An 18,361-nucleotide genomic window follows, 5' to 3' on the forward strand; every position below is an offset into this window, starting at 1 on the left:
ACAGGTGATGTTTTCTTACATATTGCTCTTGAAGTCCAATTCCCCTCCCCCCAGAAGCAGTGAAATCTTTCAAAGAAAATTACTCCTCCCAACACAACTCCGCAGATAAGGAGGGTTTATCACCAGGTTATGGAAAAAAAAATCAACAAACCCAACTTTTTCTGAAACCAGCCTTCTCAAACAGCCTCAACAACATTTTTAATTCTAAAATTCTTCTGAACAAGAAGAGAAAGCATAGTAGTAAACCATTGTTTATTAATCTAATTTTGTTTCACTGCAAATGTTTTCTCTCTTTTCTGCTGAGTGCAAGATCAAAACCTGAAAAATAAATGAAAGCAGTAGTGCAGCCTTGTTTGCTGCAGTACGACCTGGTACATACACAGCAATGAACGTCTTTCTCAGGACACTTGCACATACTCTCTAGTAAACTGTCGTTTAGTGTGTTGAACTGTTAACAACTAATCACTTTATATTGATCTGAAAGGTCAAGGCACATGCATATATTTAAGTCATTTTTATGAGCTTCTGCAGCACGGTGAATATGTCGCCGTGTTGAAATTGCATGTAATTACATCTTGAAGGAAGAATTTCTGCCTTTGCACATTTAAACTGATTTCCTCATAAAAATAAAATATTTCAAATATATTCTTCATATCAAGTAATTTTAGAGATAGTTTAGCAATAGTATGAGTTCCCGTTCACAGCTCGAAGGCTTAAGATTCCCTAGACAGAACTGGCAGCTCCCAAAAGCTCCACAAAGGCCAGCGGAGTACTTAGTGTGTGCCGTTCTGTATCCAGTTCTGGGCCCCACAGTTTATGAAGGATGTGAAGGTCCTTGGAAGGGCTGGAAGGAATGTCCTGTGCGGAACAGCTCAGGACTCTGGGCTTGTCTAGTGGGGAGAGGAGGCGGCTGAGGGGTGACCTCATTGCTCTCTACAGCTTCCTGGGGAGGGGAAGTGGAGAGGGAGCTGCTGATCTCTTCTCCCTGGGATCCAGCGACAGGACACGTGGGGAATGGTTCAAAGCTTCATCAGGGGAGGTTCAGACTTGACGTTAGGAAGCATTTCTTTACCGAGAGGGTGGTCAAACGCTGGAACAGGCTTCCTAGAGAGGCGGTCGATGCCCCATGCCTGTCAGTGCCTTAAAAAGAGGCATTTGGACAATGTGCTCGATAACAGGCTTTAACTTTGGGTCAGCCCTGGAGTGGCCAGGCAGTCAGACTAGATGGTCATTGTAAGTCCCTTCCAAATGGAACTATTCTAGTCTAGTCTATTGTATTCTATTTGCCATTTTTTTAAGGGCTTTCTGGAGTATCTTATTTATTTCACTATTAGAAATTCCTTGGGCAGGGACAATGATTTCTTAGATATCAGCTGAGTGATTTATTAATTACAGGAACAATCCCTTTTTTGCCTGATTTAATCTCATCTGTTGAACTCACATAATTATGAATTTGAATTCAGCGTTAGAATTACTTCAAAACTTGTCTTGTATACACACTCCTCTGTTCTCTATGTAGTTGCTTTACAGAGAAAATTGCAGCAGGCTCATGTCTCCCTTTTACATGCAAAATCATTTTTCTGCTGTGTATTCACATGCCTGGGGGCTGCTCTAAAAAATTATAAAAACTACAGCAGCAAGGAAGAAAGGGAGGGAGGATAGAAATGGTTTGCCGAGAGGCCAGGCTACTTGTCATGGTGCTTGTCCTGTACATGCTTTTTAACTCTCTACAGGAAACTCATGGGGGCATTAATACTGCCAGAGGTAGCTGCGGAGCACAGAAAATTCTTGAGAGTGGAGGTAGACTGCCAGGGCAGGGAGAGTAACACAAGAAAAAAATCATTTATTCAGTTACCTGACTATAAAGGGTAGGGAATCCTAAAGGCCTCTCTTATCCTGCTTGCCTGGCACCCTCTTCTTTTCATTCAATCATTCTGAAAAGTGCAAAGATGATTACAGCTCTACAGCTGTAGTGCTTAGGTATTCATCTGTTTTGTACTCTTTTGGCTTAACTAGGAGCATAAAAGCCTGCAACTGCATCAGAAATCAAAGGAACCCATGAATATCTTCATTTTGTAATCCTCAGAGAAAAGTGACTGAGATGTTAAATTGTGGTACCACACACTTTCAGACAATTTCTGCGGGAAATTTCACACAACTGAACTTAGTATTCTCATACTTCCAGTTATAAGTATTTTGACAAAGTAATAGTTATAAGTAATCCTTAAAAAAAAAAAAGGAATGTGACACTACTATTCTCCTTCCACATGTATGTATTCTGATTTCTTTAGACACAGTCATCCCAAACTGAAAACATTAAAATAGAGCACTATATAATCAATAATTTATTGCAAAATGACAACCCGATCACATAAAAGGTTCAATTTACCTCCAAAGATTTTGTTAAAATTAACAAATTACTTTACTGAAGCATCAGTCTTTTGAGAGGTACTGTAATGTTTTTGCATAGAAACTAATCTTGATTGCCTTTCATTGGGGAAAACGTGGATAATGTAAGAAATCAAGCAGTTCACAGAAAATAGCTCAAAGTATTAGCATTAAAAATCAAAACCAAATAAAAAAAGAACAAGAGAATGTTACATATTTTCAGAGCAGGGAAATAGATTCACTTAGCATTAATAGCAATGATGCATTAGCTCATTTTTATTGCCTTCTGTAGAAGAGAAGATTGTATCAACCATAGATTTTTATCCACTGTGACAGAAGTTCTGCAGGGAGAAACAACAAGGTGCTGCATATAGTCTATATATTTTCCTAAGTAAATATAAATGCAACTTGTCTGGATTTGAGACCATTTGAGGAAAAATAACAATTGGTATTTGGAGATCAGTATTTCTATGTACACAAAAGTAAACAGATAGTAATTATATAGAATTCTTCAAAGCCCTTCTCATTTGTTTTCGTGACAATTTTGTATTTTGTATTTCATGGCAATTAATAAGTACCTACAGCTTTGAAGCCAGCTTCTATTCATTGGATTTAAGAGTTAGTATGCTACAAAACAGAAGATACAGTAACTTGGGATAAAACATATTTTTCAAGAGAGTGACATAAAATAAAGCTTTAGTATATCATGTTTTAAAAGACAATAATAAAGTATCTACACAAACATTACAATAGACAAACTTACTTGTATCACGTAAGGCAAAAGTCAACAGGTATCCAGGATATTAAAATCACTTTCTGCAAAACTTATAAAATATCAAACCCTTTCAAAATTAAAGATTTTTTTTTTCTTTATATTTCCCACTTGCCACTATCCAGCTTGACAATTTGGTATTTACACAATGAGGAGTTGGCAAGAGAATCACAAGACAAAACTGAATGACACCTCTTCTTAGATATATGCATCTGGCTTGGGCTGACAGCTCTACAGGGAAAACATTTGGATGGCTGGAACCAACTGTAGTAATTTGTGGAGCTTATTTATTTTATACCTTCATGTACTTCAGCTTATTCTTCACTTAGATCTTCAGCACACTTTCCCTGATGGCCTGCAAGAATCCTTCTGCATTTGTCTCATTTTCTTTTAAAAGGTGTCAGGGACTTTAGATCAGAAATTCTTCCTTCAGAAAATCTTAGTTCACTGTAGTAGGCTTGGGAATAATTTATCCCTGCCACAGAGGAGTTAAGAGTATTTTATTTATGTATTAGTTACGCAGAGAAATAGAACTGCTTAAACAAGTTAAACAAAAAAAAAAAGAAAAGGTAAGGTGGGTCATAATATCTCCAGAAGGACAAAAGAAAAATGAATAGGGTCACTTCCAGGAGACGTAGGAGGAATAGAAGAAAGCCATCAGGACTTAAAAAGAATGATATGTCAGTTGGGCTGCTACCCATCTCCTGTACATCTACATGGACATTCTGCTTTTCCACCAAAATCTTGAGTCCAAAATATTTTGGGTTCTCATATTCTTTATCAAGGACAGCAGATCAATATTAAGACAGGTTTTTTTGACTTTTCTCTGTACACAAAATAGTCCACCACAAGAGTTTGGTGCAATGTTGCATGCCGTTTAAACAGTACATACGACACTGCTCCAGCTTGTTTATAAGAGGAAAAAGGAGGTCATGAGTTTTCTGCGTGCAAGAGTAATCATAGTTGCCCAGTATCTGGAAACATGGGAATGTATGAGGATATCAGCAATTAACATTTCCCAAAGCATCTATTTTTTCTTGGAGGCATTTTCTTTCTTCTCCACAGCAAAGCCCGTCCTAGTGCCCAGGAACAGTCTTCCAGAGCCCCAGTATATATTTCAGGAACTTCTGCATGCCTAATAAAGACATTCCAGTGGTCGAAGGCTGTCAGTGCGAAACTCATCAGTAGAAAGTAAACAACAAATGTAATTACTGTAAATAGGTGTACTATCATTTGAAAAAAACCTGATAGAACAAATGAAAAATTCAGGAGGCAAATTAAAAAAGTGTGACTTCTGGGGAAAAATGAGAATACCTTTCAAAGGAAGGATGTTTCAAGCAGGAACGCTGATATACTGAATCACAAAGTGACCTTTCAAGGGGAAAAAAATTCTTTTTGGGAAAATTTTTCAGGATAAGAAAGATTTTTCGTTTCTTTTCAAATAACTGAAAAATGAATCTCTCTGCTCAAGCAACCCCCCCCCTGCCAAAACAAAACAAAAAAACCCAAAGTTACCCAAAAGGCAGTAGCTAGAATATGTAACTTGGGTATAGAGTCTCCTGTTACAAGTTCAGATATATGTTTTTCATTTTTGTCAGTATCTAGGTCTGGATGTTTGTGATTCTAGAAACGTATTTGGCTAGGCCATATTAGATCTATCACAATTGAGTGTTCCTTCCTCCTTCCCCAGCTCTGAAAAAGTGGCATCTATCAGTATTGCTGATAAGGAGATGAGAACGCTTCAAATATGTCCTTACTAAATTTTGTGAAGCTTTGTTCTGCAAGAACTTCCTACGGCCTGACAGGTCATGAATGAGATAGGATGCAGTAGGTCTAAATCATCAAGAGGTTACAGCTGCTGCAAAGGTTGTCACTGCGCAACATGCTCTCCAGCTGCCTCCTGAATCTAAGAGGTGGTCCTAGGAAACTGCAATCATTGTCTCTGCCACGTTCTTGAATCCCTTAAACTATGATGGAAAAGGCTCTAAGACTGGATATTTCCAGAATCACTTAAGTACCACAGTAGTTCAGAAACAGACTTGTATCTTTGACCTGCTGCTGACCAGTAAGAATTAGGCACAGGAGTGGGGTACCAAGGCCATATTCACTGGACCCATGAATACAATTCTCCTCCATAAATTGAAATAAACTGAGCTTTAAAAAAAACGCCTCTGGCAGACTCTTCCATGTCAAAACTGCAGCAGCAGAGGATGGCATAAGTTAAGGGGGAAAAGTAATGAGGGTTACCATAGGGAAGTTTTTGAGATTGAAAAAAAAATGCTTTTGAAAAATTCAGTTTCCTTTATTACCTACTCTACCCCTCCACACCTTTACTCTGACAATATACAAGGAATTCAACTTCTCCGTAACAGCAAGTGTCATAATAAACGTAGTCGTATCTTTTTACTTCACTTTTCCCATCACCTTTATACCTCGTTATTGCTGTCTTCTCCCTCCTCTCCCTCTTTGGCTCCTCGTAGGTCTTTCAGAAACCATACAATCCTTAACAAACCTATCTGTAGAATGAATAACCCCACATGTGCCAACTATCTGTCTCTAGGTGTTTCTCATAACATAACAAAGGAGTCACAGTCACAAGTTTGGGTTTGGTTTTTTTTAAGTTATGAGCAAAATAAAGAAAAACAGAATAAAAGATTTAGACATGTTTTAGACAGTAATAAGGTTCAGGATAAAATGTCCTGCTACCATTATGAAGATGGTACAAAGAGAATAGCAAAGCATTGCTGTCTGGCTTGACGTTTGGAACTGGATTCAATACAAGTTGCTCCAGACACCCAGCAGCACCTTGGGAATATGGGACAACTATTAAGCTGCATACAGTACAAAACCACTTTCTGATCTCACTACCGCTACCTTTAAAATCAAATTATTCTTCATATCTTCTTTTCAAAGCATCACAGTAAGTACTAGGTCATTCCATGCTTGCTTGAGAATGTGGGCAAGTAGCAGTTAATAAGCTTAGAGGACATAAAAACATTTTAATGAGATCATCTACTTGGAAGGGGAAGAAGAACCTGGAATACTGTAATTATACTTAAAGTGATGATTTCATGATCCACTATAAAACCAAATCATTAATAATTTTTTTCCTGTGATATCAAAAAGTATTGTTTTCTTATTTGAATTTGGGATACAAAGAAGAAAAATGTCTTTGGTTACAAACAAGCCTTGTGTTTTCAAACCAGAGCACATTTCCCTCATCTTCACTGTCTGCTTCAGGCAAGACAGAGATGGCTTATTACCCTGCTATAGCTTAAGGGATGGAGGGGGAGATTTGTCCTGGCAGTATGCAGTCTACATTTGCAGTAAACATAATGCCTCAATCACATCTGCTGATCAGAGAACCTTAAGAACACAAACCCCAACTCTTACATTTGCATTTTTATCTGTAAAACATCAGCTACTAAAACTCTCAACAGCCAGGTGTATCTGTTCCTAGACAAAACACAGCCCACACAATCCAGTTCAGGCAGGCCACAGTCCACTAACTAGCACAGAAGAGCTGCTATCTCTGCAAGTATCAGCTCAGGATAGACTAAACAAGTTGATTATGTGGGAGTTAAGAGAGGAAACCTCTACCCTTACCTATGCTTCCTACTTTTGCAGTAGTTTGGGGGGGAAGAAAATACAGAGGGAGGAATGAAAAGCTCTTTGATGAGGAAGATGGAAATGACCACCACTGCATCCCTCTCAACACCTTCCAGCAACCTGTCACATATGGAGAAAAGACAGATCTATAGCAATACAAAGGAACGTCACAGCCTGTTCTTTCTCACCCTTGTACAACTGCATCAGTCCCTTTGGAAACTGTGGTGGCTGCAGCACCAGACTCCAAAGCCCTGGGCTCCTCAGCTCCAGCACTGCCCATGCTCAATCCAAGGCTTGCTGACACAGACTGTCACACACAGACTCACGATGTGGCCACTGCTGGGCCACCACCACCACACACCAGCACAAACAGACATATCCGACAGAAGAGGGCAGGGGTCTGTGCCAGGCTGCAGAGAGGGGAGGATCAGCCCCGCGACTCCACCAATAAACCAAAGGTCGACTGCAGCCACTACAGTGCTACACAAAAACTGGTGCTGCTTAATGCAACCTTCTTGATGCCAAAGGTAAAGAAGAAGAAATCGCTGCTGTAATAGGAATGAAGACTAGTTGCTCACCGTTTTGAACAAGCTTCCCTTTGAAAGGACTCTGTTCCAAAGAAAATGGAAAAGAGAGAAAAACACAGAAGATAAGCAAAGGCCAGTTAGTCAGACATGGGAAGGAAGGAACAGGCAGTCTGTTTCATCTTCCTTTTGTTAAAGAGGAGACTTTACACATTGCTTCAGTACCCCTTACCTGGGAAATCCAACATTAAAAATACCAAGATTTAAAAAATACACAGTGGTCATCAGATGCAAATTACATCACAACGAAAAAATTAAACTACCATTAAAATTTGCTGATTCTATCCAGAAAATTGTTTAGACATTCCCAAGCAGTTCTGCAAACTAGGATCAAATGGTACAGTCCCAAACTAATTAAATAGCAAAAAATTCTGTTCCACTTACACGAATTATCACTTTAGTACTCTGATCATCACAGGTTTGTTAGGAAAGTTAATGAACAAATCAAAACCTTTTGTTATTTCAGCAAGAGGAACTACTACCTGAAAAGGCGTGCTTCACATCTGATGAGTAACTTCTTAAAAATAGGGAGCTCTGGCACACGAACAGAAAAATGCAAAGTCAAAACTCTAATTAAATTTAGTAAAACATATAATAGAATGTGCTATGGGTTTAAGAACTCTTTCTTCAAATATTGTAGTCCTTTAAATACCAGCTTTTGACAGTACTGAATTGTTCAATGTTATAAATTTATTAATGTGTTTTAGTGATATGCTTTGCTTCTGAAATCCAAGGACTCCAGGTGAACAAAATTTACGTGCAGAAGTTTGCTGTTGGGTTTGAAAGTGAATTCATTCATTAATATTTCAGAAATATATTATACTGGAAAACAAGAGTCTAGTCACAGAAAACAAAACTTATTAGTGACACGTATTTTAGACATCATAAATATCAGTGTCACACATGTTCTTCAGTTATATTAAAAACAACATTCAACATAAAAGTTGTCTTCAGTTGAACTTAAAAACTACACAACAGTCTTCTGCATCAAGTAAAAAAAATCATCTTTTGCATACAATTGTTTTTTTAAGAGTCAGCATAGAAAAACTTCAGAACTTCTGCAAGCTGCATGTTACTTTGTCCTAATGCACACATAAGAAGCATGGAAGCAAGAACTGCAAGGTAAAGGGTTTATACTTGCATGTAGAATCTACAGACCCTTGAGGGGAACACAGATTACTAAAATCTCACTACTTAGAAAGCATTCAGTTGTATTTGTTTTCAAACAAAAAGATTGTGTAAGTTATGTGTGTATCTAATCATGGAAAAAGTATAGACAGAACAGGTAAGAAGCCCAAGCTACTATTATAATACGAAGGATTAAACTGCTGCAGAAATTTAAAACATACATTGCTTGACAGTGCTTATTTACAAGATTGTTATTCAAAGGTCATTGACTATTAAAATTATTCCAAAAACCAATCTGTTTTTACAGGTCTTAATCCTATAAACACTGCTATTCTTGTCAACACACTGCCATATTAAGAACACACGATCCATTATTTCAAGACTAACTTTATACTGTTTTTCTGTTCAACTGTAATGAGAAGCATTGCTCATTTGATGATTATGTTAGTTTCAGCAAATTAAATATGAAGTATTTGGTTAAAACATAGCCTTAATTCCTAAACCTAACATGTGGCTAAAAGAAGTTCCTAAGGAACTTGGTGATGCAGAGCTGTTACCTAGAAAAATCTTAACAGCTTTGGAGGACTCAGCAAACAAGTAATAGGACAATTAACATCTTTCATGCTGTTTTTAGCTAAGAATTATGTCATGTTCTTCAGCATGAAATACTTCCTGTTTCTGCTGCTTATGAAAACAAGAAGCCATGGGACTATAAGAAAGGCTTATTTAATATGTTTTACAGTGACTTTGTTATCAAGAACATTAGTAACTAGAAGATCTCCAAATCATGAGTGTTATCAATTTCAATAACATCTTCAGGTTCCATCTTTGCTTCATGATGACCCTCCTGTAGATCATCCAGGGAAGCCAGAGCCTCATTTGTGTCGCTAGCAAAAGTCTCACGAGATGCATCATCATATTCTTGCAGGTTAAGCCCTTTAATGGCTTTTTTCATCTTCTTCCCTAGAACTTGTATTCTCCTCTTTTTAGCTGCTTTTTTGTTTTCATACTCTTTTTGGTTTTCCAGATAGAATATTTCCTTGAAAGAAAACAAAAAAAAGTTTGGCATATTCATTTTACTAGTGTTTCCTAAAGAAAATATAAAGAAGTAAAAAAAAATTTTTTTATTACAAATATCGTTCAATAATATTTAACTAATATAGACATTATTGATAGTAAGAGGACAGATTGCACTTAAGGAAAATGCCCCATTAATAATTTTATTACATAATTTCTCAGCTATCTCAAACTGTATGTAAGTATGTATCACTAAGTTTTCAATTCAAGTTTGCTGATGATACAAAACTGGAAGGAATGGGTGATAGACCACAGGGCCATGCTGCCATAGAGGGACCTGTAGAGAAAATACAACCAAAGGTTCTATGACAACTTCAGAAAACTTTTCCTCCACAATTGAAATTTGAGTCCAGGTCTCATGATCTTCACTGTCAAACATTTGTGAGCCCTATTAACATCTTCTCTATGGCAAAATACGACTGTACAAGTTTCCTCCATATTTCAAGGGGTAGAATATCATGTGGCAGAGCTAAATGCTACTACATGCCTTTCTCTCCCTTATTTTTTAAAAAACATAAAACACATACAGAAAACATTAATGCTTTTTTTCTCCCCAAAAGCTGCCAGTCAAGTGCTAAGGATATGCAAATCTGCGAGAGTTATATATGATGACAGGATTATACATACTTTTCCCACAGGTTTGTATGACAAATGATGTCTCTTACCATCAATCAAGTTCACTGAGTGAAAACTGGTACCTCATTAAGCACTTGAGACACACAGTTACAAGGGCATGCAAGAGGGGTAGAAAGGCAAATTATTTTTTTTTGTAATGGGGTAAAGTGATCAAACTTGCAACTTTTTGTGACCACTGTAAGCTATCAGCGGCTGTTTTTTGGTTTTGTTTTTTTTAAACATAAAACAGACAATCACAGTTTATGTTGATTTGTTTCTCAGTTCCCAGTACACGATGCTAGGATGATTTACAGAGTGAGCTGTGGCCACCTACATGCAAAATAAATGAGTCACTCTTTTAGTAACAACTTTATTAAAGTGGCAAACACCATGAAAAAACTCAAGTTGTTTCAACTGAATGAAGAAAATACCATCTCAGTCTATTTCACTCCCTAAAAGGAAAGGCGGTAATATTTACAAGCTGACAAAACTGACTTGGTGAGCACCACAGGTGAGGCCAGGGAGCAATTCAGACTAGGTTCAGACCAGTATCTGACTTAATGGGAAACACTGCCTGGTGCTACAGCTGGAGCTGTATAGAACAAAAATATTCTATTAAGAGACCACCATTCAACTGCAGATAACATTGCTGTAAGGTATATACAAATTAAGGAAAATCCAATGTTTATTTCTTCAGACTCTACAGTCTCATCATCCTCAACAGGTTTTTGTGACTGGCAGTACATAAAAGGTGTCCTCTCTGCACAGTGTGAATGGCAATTAATTTTTTTGTTGTTGTTTTTTTCTTCTTGTATTTTGAATGTGAACTAGAAGTTATGAGAGAGATTCAGTCATAAGATTTCTAGTAGAAAACCCCCAAAATTTACTTTGGACAACCATTTGCACTCTTGACAAGTTTACCTTGATTTGTTCTTCTTTAATGCTAGGTGTGTTCTTCAGCAGGTTTAAATAAACGCCCCCTGGTGTTCTTCTCCTAGTGCCATTCTTAATAGGGAAAGAGCAAATTAGTAATAACAAGCTTAATACATAAGTGTTGACATAAAAATAGCATCTAAGACAATGCTTTGTAGTGAGACAGAATAAAAAAATTTCTGCTGTGTTAGGTATTACATAAAAACAACCCTGGCTATGTTTTATTTGTGATTGAACCAGTCATGAGGTCAACAACCAGCTTGCTACATTTGGACAGGTAAACTATGAAGGTAGAAAAAATTTGCTTTAGAACATAATACCAAACTGTTCAACTACATACTAAATCTGATTTTGGTAGAGAAGAAACAAAATGCAAATACTATTCTACCTACTCTCACAACTATCGGCAATAATGTATATACTAGGTTAAATATTCAGAACATCCCAAAGACATAAGTCCAGTAAAATGTCAAAAATTAACTCCATAAAATTATGTAGGTCTCAGTTTTTGCTCAGAAATTCTACAACCTATGTGCGTATCTGCAGGATTTTGCATTTCTGCCTAAGGCATATGAAACACAACATGTACTTTAAAGTTTCTCCCCACAACATATTATTTCCATGCTTCAACAGTTTTCAGCGTAACAGCAGCAGTGCAATGTGCCATGCTGAATCATGAATGGACTCGGCTTTGAAACCTCTGTAAATTAGAAGCACTAATTATCATATTATTATTCAATTACCATTCATAGCACATGAAGTTGAACTGTTACTCCAGTGCTCTGGCATTGTATTAAATGTGATACTTTTCTACTAAATAACAAAGTAAAATACAATAGAAAAGTTCTAAGAACAGAGAAGGTCAATTTTTAAGTATGTTCTTGAAATAGCAGACACCACATACTTCCATCATCCTATCAGCACAAAATCCCAGGAAAAACAGTATGATCTGCCTCTCAAATACCGTACTCTGATCTGCAGCCAAAGGAACCTGTGCCACCAGGAGCTGTGTCCTTTTGGCAGTGGGGGTGGTGGTGGTGGTATTTTTTTTGTTCTGGGTTGTTCGTTCGTTTCTTTTCTCTCCTCTCTACTTCCAGTGATGGAACTTAAAAGATGTAAATTATAAACAAATTCCTGAAAGTACTTACCAGTTCCCTCCCGCTTTCTTCCCTTCTGAACTTTTGCACTGAGGCTCATTATTTAATAGAAACAAAAACATACCAAGAAACTGATAACCTAACCATCAAGTATAGGATTTTTACCACGATTTGTAACAGAAATCAGTACTCAGTTTTGCTCTACTGATACACAAGCCAATGGTTCTCTAATAAAGCTAACAGATTCCCTTTTGAAAGTTAACTCTTCAAATGTGACATTAGAAATGCTCACTACTGAGAATGTTGATCTCTGATGGCATGCTGATTAACCTGGTAGATAGGTCAGTGCTGTCAAACATCCGCCTGACTTACTGAAGCAACATGCCAGGACTTCACCTGGATCCTAACATTATAAGCTTCAGAATCCTTCACTCTTAAGTCTGCCAGGGAAAGATCCCAACGGAGGCAAAGTAACAGATAAGATGTTATCACTGCAAATCAGATACTAATCTCAGTACAAAAAGTTGAGCAATTTCCAAGTTCATTCATCTCATTGTTTACTCATCCTGCTGGAAGGTTACATTAGTATTTATTATGCAAGCTGGAAGGCCATGAAACTCTGAGAGAACCTGTCCAACATGAAAGCTGTGCAATAGTACTACATAAATATTCTACAAGTAAAAAGTTGTGTGTGCCCCCCCCCCGCCCCTGCAAACCCACAATGTCACATTTTCCTTACCACTATGAACAGTCCACCATTTTGTTCCACTTCAGCTGTTTCCATAAGCAGTTCGATAGCTTTTCTCTTCCCAATTATTTTCACTACTCGGGCAATTAAATCCTTCTTTGGCTCACAAAGCCTGGGAGGAGGGGAAAAAAAAAAAGCACATTTATTGTCAGTATAATTTCTTGAGTAAATAATTTTGTCAGTATAATTTCTTGACCATGGAACTTCCATAATGAATAATTCATTCTGTGGGACATAAAACTGTGCTAAAATTAAAGAGTCCATACATTTAAACATGTTTCAATGGCTTCTTGAATCAGATTTCAAAACACTCAGCTTCTGAGGGCTAGTTTTTTTCTGAAGCTTGCGTTTTTAAAATTTGTTTCAATGAAAATGCATTGAGTAATTATTTTTCTTCTGTTGGTGTGTAGAAGACTAAACCAAATAAGAAACTGCAAAGGCCTGTATAAATCTCTGAAATTAAAGTATAAAACTCTGCTGTGCATTTAACAGTTAAAATTACAGCACCTTTTACAGTTAAATCAGCCATTAACCAGAGACAATAGTAAGTTTAAAAGTTCCCCTGTACCATGTGTCATTCAGACAAACCTACATAATAAAAATGAAATCAGTCTGTTGACTAATCTATGATAACCTATAAAATGCAAACAAGAAAAAAATTTGCAATATTCCTGAGTTAAATTGTTTTCTTTTGTTAGCAACAATGTCCTCATACAGAAATTTTCATTGTCAGTCTGCATGAAGGGAGAGGCTTATACAGTATCAATTCGCTGTGCCAAAGTATGTACTCCCACATCGTAAGCCCCCAAATCAATACCACCTGTCCAGACCAAGAGTTCATATGCTAAATTCTCGTTTTTTAATGTCAAAGCTTCTCATTAAGCACAGTCCCAAGCACTACACCTCAGTAGTTTTACACTTTTCAGATCAGCAGACCACCATCATTACCAAAATTTCTTGAAAATTGCTGTCTAGCCCAATTGCTTCAAGTGACATTACTGTGCTATAAAGTTGCATTTGTTACAATGACTGCATAATAGGTGTTTGACCACAGATGTGAACAAGTGTTTAGAACAACCAGGCTAGCTTCAGCTGCTTCAGTTGTATGACTGAAGTTACCTGAAATTAAATGTTAAAACTCACATTTTAGTGACGATTGTCCTAATCAAGAAAAGGATTACCAAACCTGCTTAACTTTATACTTTGTGTTTAACCTCACTGAGTTCAATGAATGATAAAGCACCAGAAGGCAAATGCTTTCTTAAAATATTTATAGGATTGAGTTCTAAATTGTGAATTTTTGGAAGAGAATGAAATGTTTCTCAAAGATGCAGAGACCTTCAAGATTACCAGCATTCCTTAGAGAGCTGGTTAAATAGACCTTCTGTTACTAGCTGTGGCAGCTTAAACAGTCAAATCCCCACCCAGTGTTCATTCTGGCCCTGCACAATCCTCCTGTATGCATGCTTTAACAAGCAGCTGTGCACTGCACCATGAACTGAGTGAGGTAAAGGGCAAAAAATGGCACAAGATGGTCAGAAAAACTCTTTGATTTCAGTTCACTGTGTGGGCCAGCACAACAAAATGTTATGAATCCAGGCACTGATGGCACAGCACAGATCGAACAACAGTGCTGTGATGTGTATAACCTCAATCCTACTGGTGCAGTTCAGCACCACTACTACTATAAACAATCAGAAAAAAGAGGCTTTTGCTCTATTTGGATGAAGCTCAATATAACAAAGTAAAGTTTATTACAAGAGACATGCTCAAAGTTTTCAAATTCATAAGTAAGAAGCTACCAAGAACTGATAACAGCATTAATAATTGTCTAATTATTGCCAACATCTGCCAATACTAAGTATCACACATAAGAAACCAACAATGATCAATAAACCCAGGTTTTATTTAAACATCAAGCTCACCATCATTAAATCTTTTAACTCTTATTCTCTGTTTCACATCATTTTCTTCACTCGCACTATTGAAAAATGACTGTGGCAATTTAAGTCAATCTAAGTGAGAATGACTGCAGTTGTGCCCTCCCTTACACCATCAGTCCAGTGCTGCCAGTACTAGCTCAAAGGCAACTGTGCAGCAACTTGGTTAAGGAAACAAATCTGTCTGCGAACTATTTCCTAAAAAAGCCACTACTAAATCTGTATCATGAGAAACAATATTTTTCCTTGCCATTGTTCTCAAATTGTGGGATATTTAGAAAACAATGGACATATAGTGAACAATCCAGGCACAATGGAACTGATTATTCTGTGAGCCAGAGGCCTCTGCAGGCAGCAGGCCTCAAGGATGTGGCGAAGATTAACTGTTGCTACAAATTTGATGAAGCGAGCACAAAAAGTAGAACAAGGCTAACTGTTGCTACAGAAGTTTGATGAAATAAGCACAAAATGCTGAACAAAGTTGGGCCTACGTGACTGAAAGCAGGACACAAGACAAGTTACAGGTGGGGGGAACCATTCGCATGATCAGAAGGCCTTATCCTATCAAATTATTGTTTTAGGCACGTGGACAGCACATGTTAACCAATCATCAGATGGCTTACGCATGAGCAGGAACTAAAATACTTATATAAACCAAGCTATTTGGGCAATAAATTGGCATCTGCTTTAATCACATTGATTGTGTGCAGTGTCCGTGACTTCCGCGTCGACATCAAATAACAAAACATTTTGGTGGATCTTTTGGAAAAAAAAAATTTAAAAAATTAGACAGTATTACTGGATGCTGCTACAAGATACCAGCCATACATAATGCTGCATTTTAATCCCAGGATTTTGGAAATACACACATGCTTTTTGTAATGTGGTATGACATCTTACATATTTAGCAGTAAGAAAGCTTTTCCCTCGCCTCTTCTTTTCCATCAACAGCTTACCAATACTTAAGGAAGTGAAGATATACTGTTATTAAACTCACCGATAAGCAATTTCATCTGCCACTTTTTCCTCTGAATCTTCTTCTGTTATCTCATACCTTCCTTTATATTTCATTTCTTGTCTTTCACCCAGTCTATCTTTTACAGGCCTCTTCCGCTTGGGAAAGCCTTGCCCATTGTCATCTTCTGCTGGCAATGTTTTCTTGTCATCATGCATGTATTCATCCAGTTCTTTATCTAAAGTCTCTGCCTCCTTTTGCTGAGCTTCCTTCATCAGCTTTTTAGCCAATAAATAATTGTAAGTCTCAGACTGCCTGCTTCTGTCAATACTACCATCCATGCCTAGAATCCCAAGTTCAGTAGCCACCGCATCCTGATTCTGCTCCTGGAGCACCACACCCCAAATATTGTTGACCTTCTTGCCACCTAGAGCGGTTTGTTTCTGGTGGCTCTGGCTAAGCTGAAAAGGCTCGGATTTAGCAGGAGGAAAGTTGAAACATTTCTGTCGTTTTCGTTTCCACAGACAGCTGTCATCATCAGATTCAGAAAAGCTTTCATCACTTGAATCCACACTTTTGGTTGTCCGATAAGGAACACTTGGTGCACATGATGAAATGCTGCTCTGGAACGGTCTACCTGAATCATTGCCAACAAGTGATTTCTGAAATGAAAAAGTAAACGTCCATTAATTTAACTGTAAATTAAAAGAGCTATCAAGTCACACCAAAGATTTGGTTAGCTAGTGAACTTAATTCTGACTCATGACTGTTTGGGCAGTCCTCTACGAGCATCTTTTGGACTACAGTTGACAGAAGCATCCTATGAAACTTCTGTATTTTGAATGTTTGTGTATGAAAGAGAGTATGGCTGCTATAGATAACACATTTCCGGAGTTGCCAATCTATTTAATGTAATCTTTCTTGAATGAAATTAAAATTATTACAAGACTGGAAAAGCTATTAAAATTCCCAGATTGGAAAAAGACACAACATGCATAGCAGTTCTATGAAAGACCAAAAAAAAAAACCCAAAAAACAAACCACCACCATGACAACTTACCAGAAGTTTTTTTAACAGCACAGAAATCAGTATTTCTCTACAGAGTCTGAAAGGGGTCAAGACTAGTGATATGCAACCACAATAGCTTTCCCAGATGCTCGAGATGAAAAATTGACCAAAAAACCCAAACCCAAACCCACAAAACTTGGATACTGCTCAGACTTTGAAAAGCTAATACTGTATTGTGATTCTGGCTCAATCAGGAGAACACATGACCAGCTGGGGGCAGTAGTACCTTTCAGAAGAACTGGAGTTTTCTTCCTTTAAACCAACAAGACACGCCAGACTCATTATGGTTTCTTATTAATTAGGACAAAACCCCTAAAGGTTTCAACATACTTTGCACAAAAAAATCCCACTGCTATAAAAATATTCAAGAAATGCTGTTTCCCCATACACCTGACAGATAAACTAAAATACTAAAGCCAAACCTGCTCAAAACTGCATAACCTGCAAAAGCACCATGGGTAACATAATCCAGAATTCTTATTCTCTATTACTGGAAACTTTTGGCCATGCTGTCTGTGCTAACCTGCACTAAGCATTTTCCTTACTCATAAATCCAGTTTTTCCCTAACTAATTTACTATCATAAAGTTATATCCCGTGATCTTTAAAAATAAGACCTCTTCCTTCAGTTTCAGGCGAAATAAAAATTCTTTCTTTAAGCTTGCTGCTTTCACTAACATTACGGCACCGTTTCTTCTTCCTTCTATTAGCAAACACAAAACAGAAGTCTTTGACTTATTTTATCATGTTATGAAGTACAAACCTTTAATTTAAAAGGTATTCTATAATGCAAAACACTAACAACTCCATAAATTAACTCCCCCCCATCTGTAATAATTTATTTTGTTACACATCCCAGAACTATATTGCAAATAATCAAAATAACTAACCCCCCCCCAAATCCTTACACATACAGTGTCATACGCTGATTTATCTTATTTTGAAATTTCTTCCTGCCTGCACACCACCATAAATTCCTTGTAAACTTCATAACACACTCTAACGTGAAAACAGTATGAGACACTGGGAAAAAAAATTACATCTCTTCAGCAATTCACGGATGCAAAGGAGTTGCAACGTCAAGTGAAAGCAGTAATCGCCACTCATTACTTTCATATGTTTTTACAACCGCTCGTTTGCATTGTTCCTGAAGCGACCAGCGGTACCGGTGAGCACTCTCCTTTGCTCACCAAACCCACTGCCCAGCAACAACAAAAGCCCCCCCCCGCCCCGCGACGCATGCGGTTTTCCCAAATGAACGGGCACCGGAGGAACAAGCCGGTTCCCGGGCCCCGGGTACGGGGTAAGCAGTCACTCCGGGGGAAAGGCCCCCTGGCCCAGCCGTCCGGGCCGTACCGCCGCCCCGGCTCTGCCCTCCCCGCTCCCCAGCGGGCCCGTCCGGCGCCTCCCGCTCGCTAGCCGGGCGCGGGCCACCACGGCCGGCGGC

The 18,361-nt window shown here is 38.0% G+C and overlaps 1 protein-coding gene across 2 annotated transcripts in view; it reads right to left on the reverse strand.

Annotated features, from left to right (window-relative positions):
- Positions 1 to 5,770: 5,770 nt before the first annotated feature.
- Positions 5,771 to 18,361, reverse strand: part of PHAX (phosphorylated adaptor for RNA export) — a 12,984-nt gene continuing 393 nt past the window's right edge. The window contains exons 2-6 of one of the 2 annotated variants that reach the window (XR_774262.1): positions 15,889 to 16,508; positions 12,943 to 13,063; positions 11,095 to 11,178; positions 7,836 to 9,520; positions 5,771 to 6,889 (exon numbers count right to left, since the gene is read on the reverse strand). Coding sequence is in view for 1 of the 2 variants with exons in the window: in XM_010566074.1 (XP_010564376.1) it covers positions 9,251 to 9,520; positions 11,095 to 11,178; positions 12,943 to 13,063; positions 15,889 to 16,508 (1,095 nt within the window). In the remaining variant the exon portion in view is untranslated. Of the gene's footprint in view, positions 9,521 to 11,094; positions 11,179 to 12,942; positions 13,064 to 15,888; positions 16,509 to 18,361 lie in introns of both variants that reach the window. The other variant, XM_010566074.1, reaches the window with a different exon arrangement.

The sequence above is a fragment of the Haliaeetus leucocephalus genome, unplaced genomic scaffold (genome assembly GCF_000737465.1).
Source record: "Haliaeetus leucocephalus isolate CR32 unplaced genomic scaffold, Haliaeetus_leucocephalus-4.0 Scaffold203, whole genome shotgun sequence".
Classification (NCBI taxonomy): domain Eukaryota; kingdom Metazoa; phylum Chordata; class Aves; order Accipitriformes; family Accipitridae; genus Haliaeetus; species Haliaeetus leucocephalus.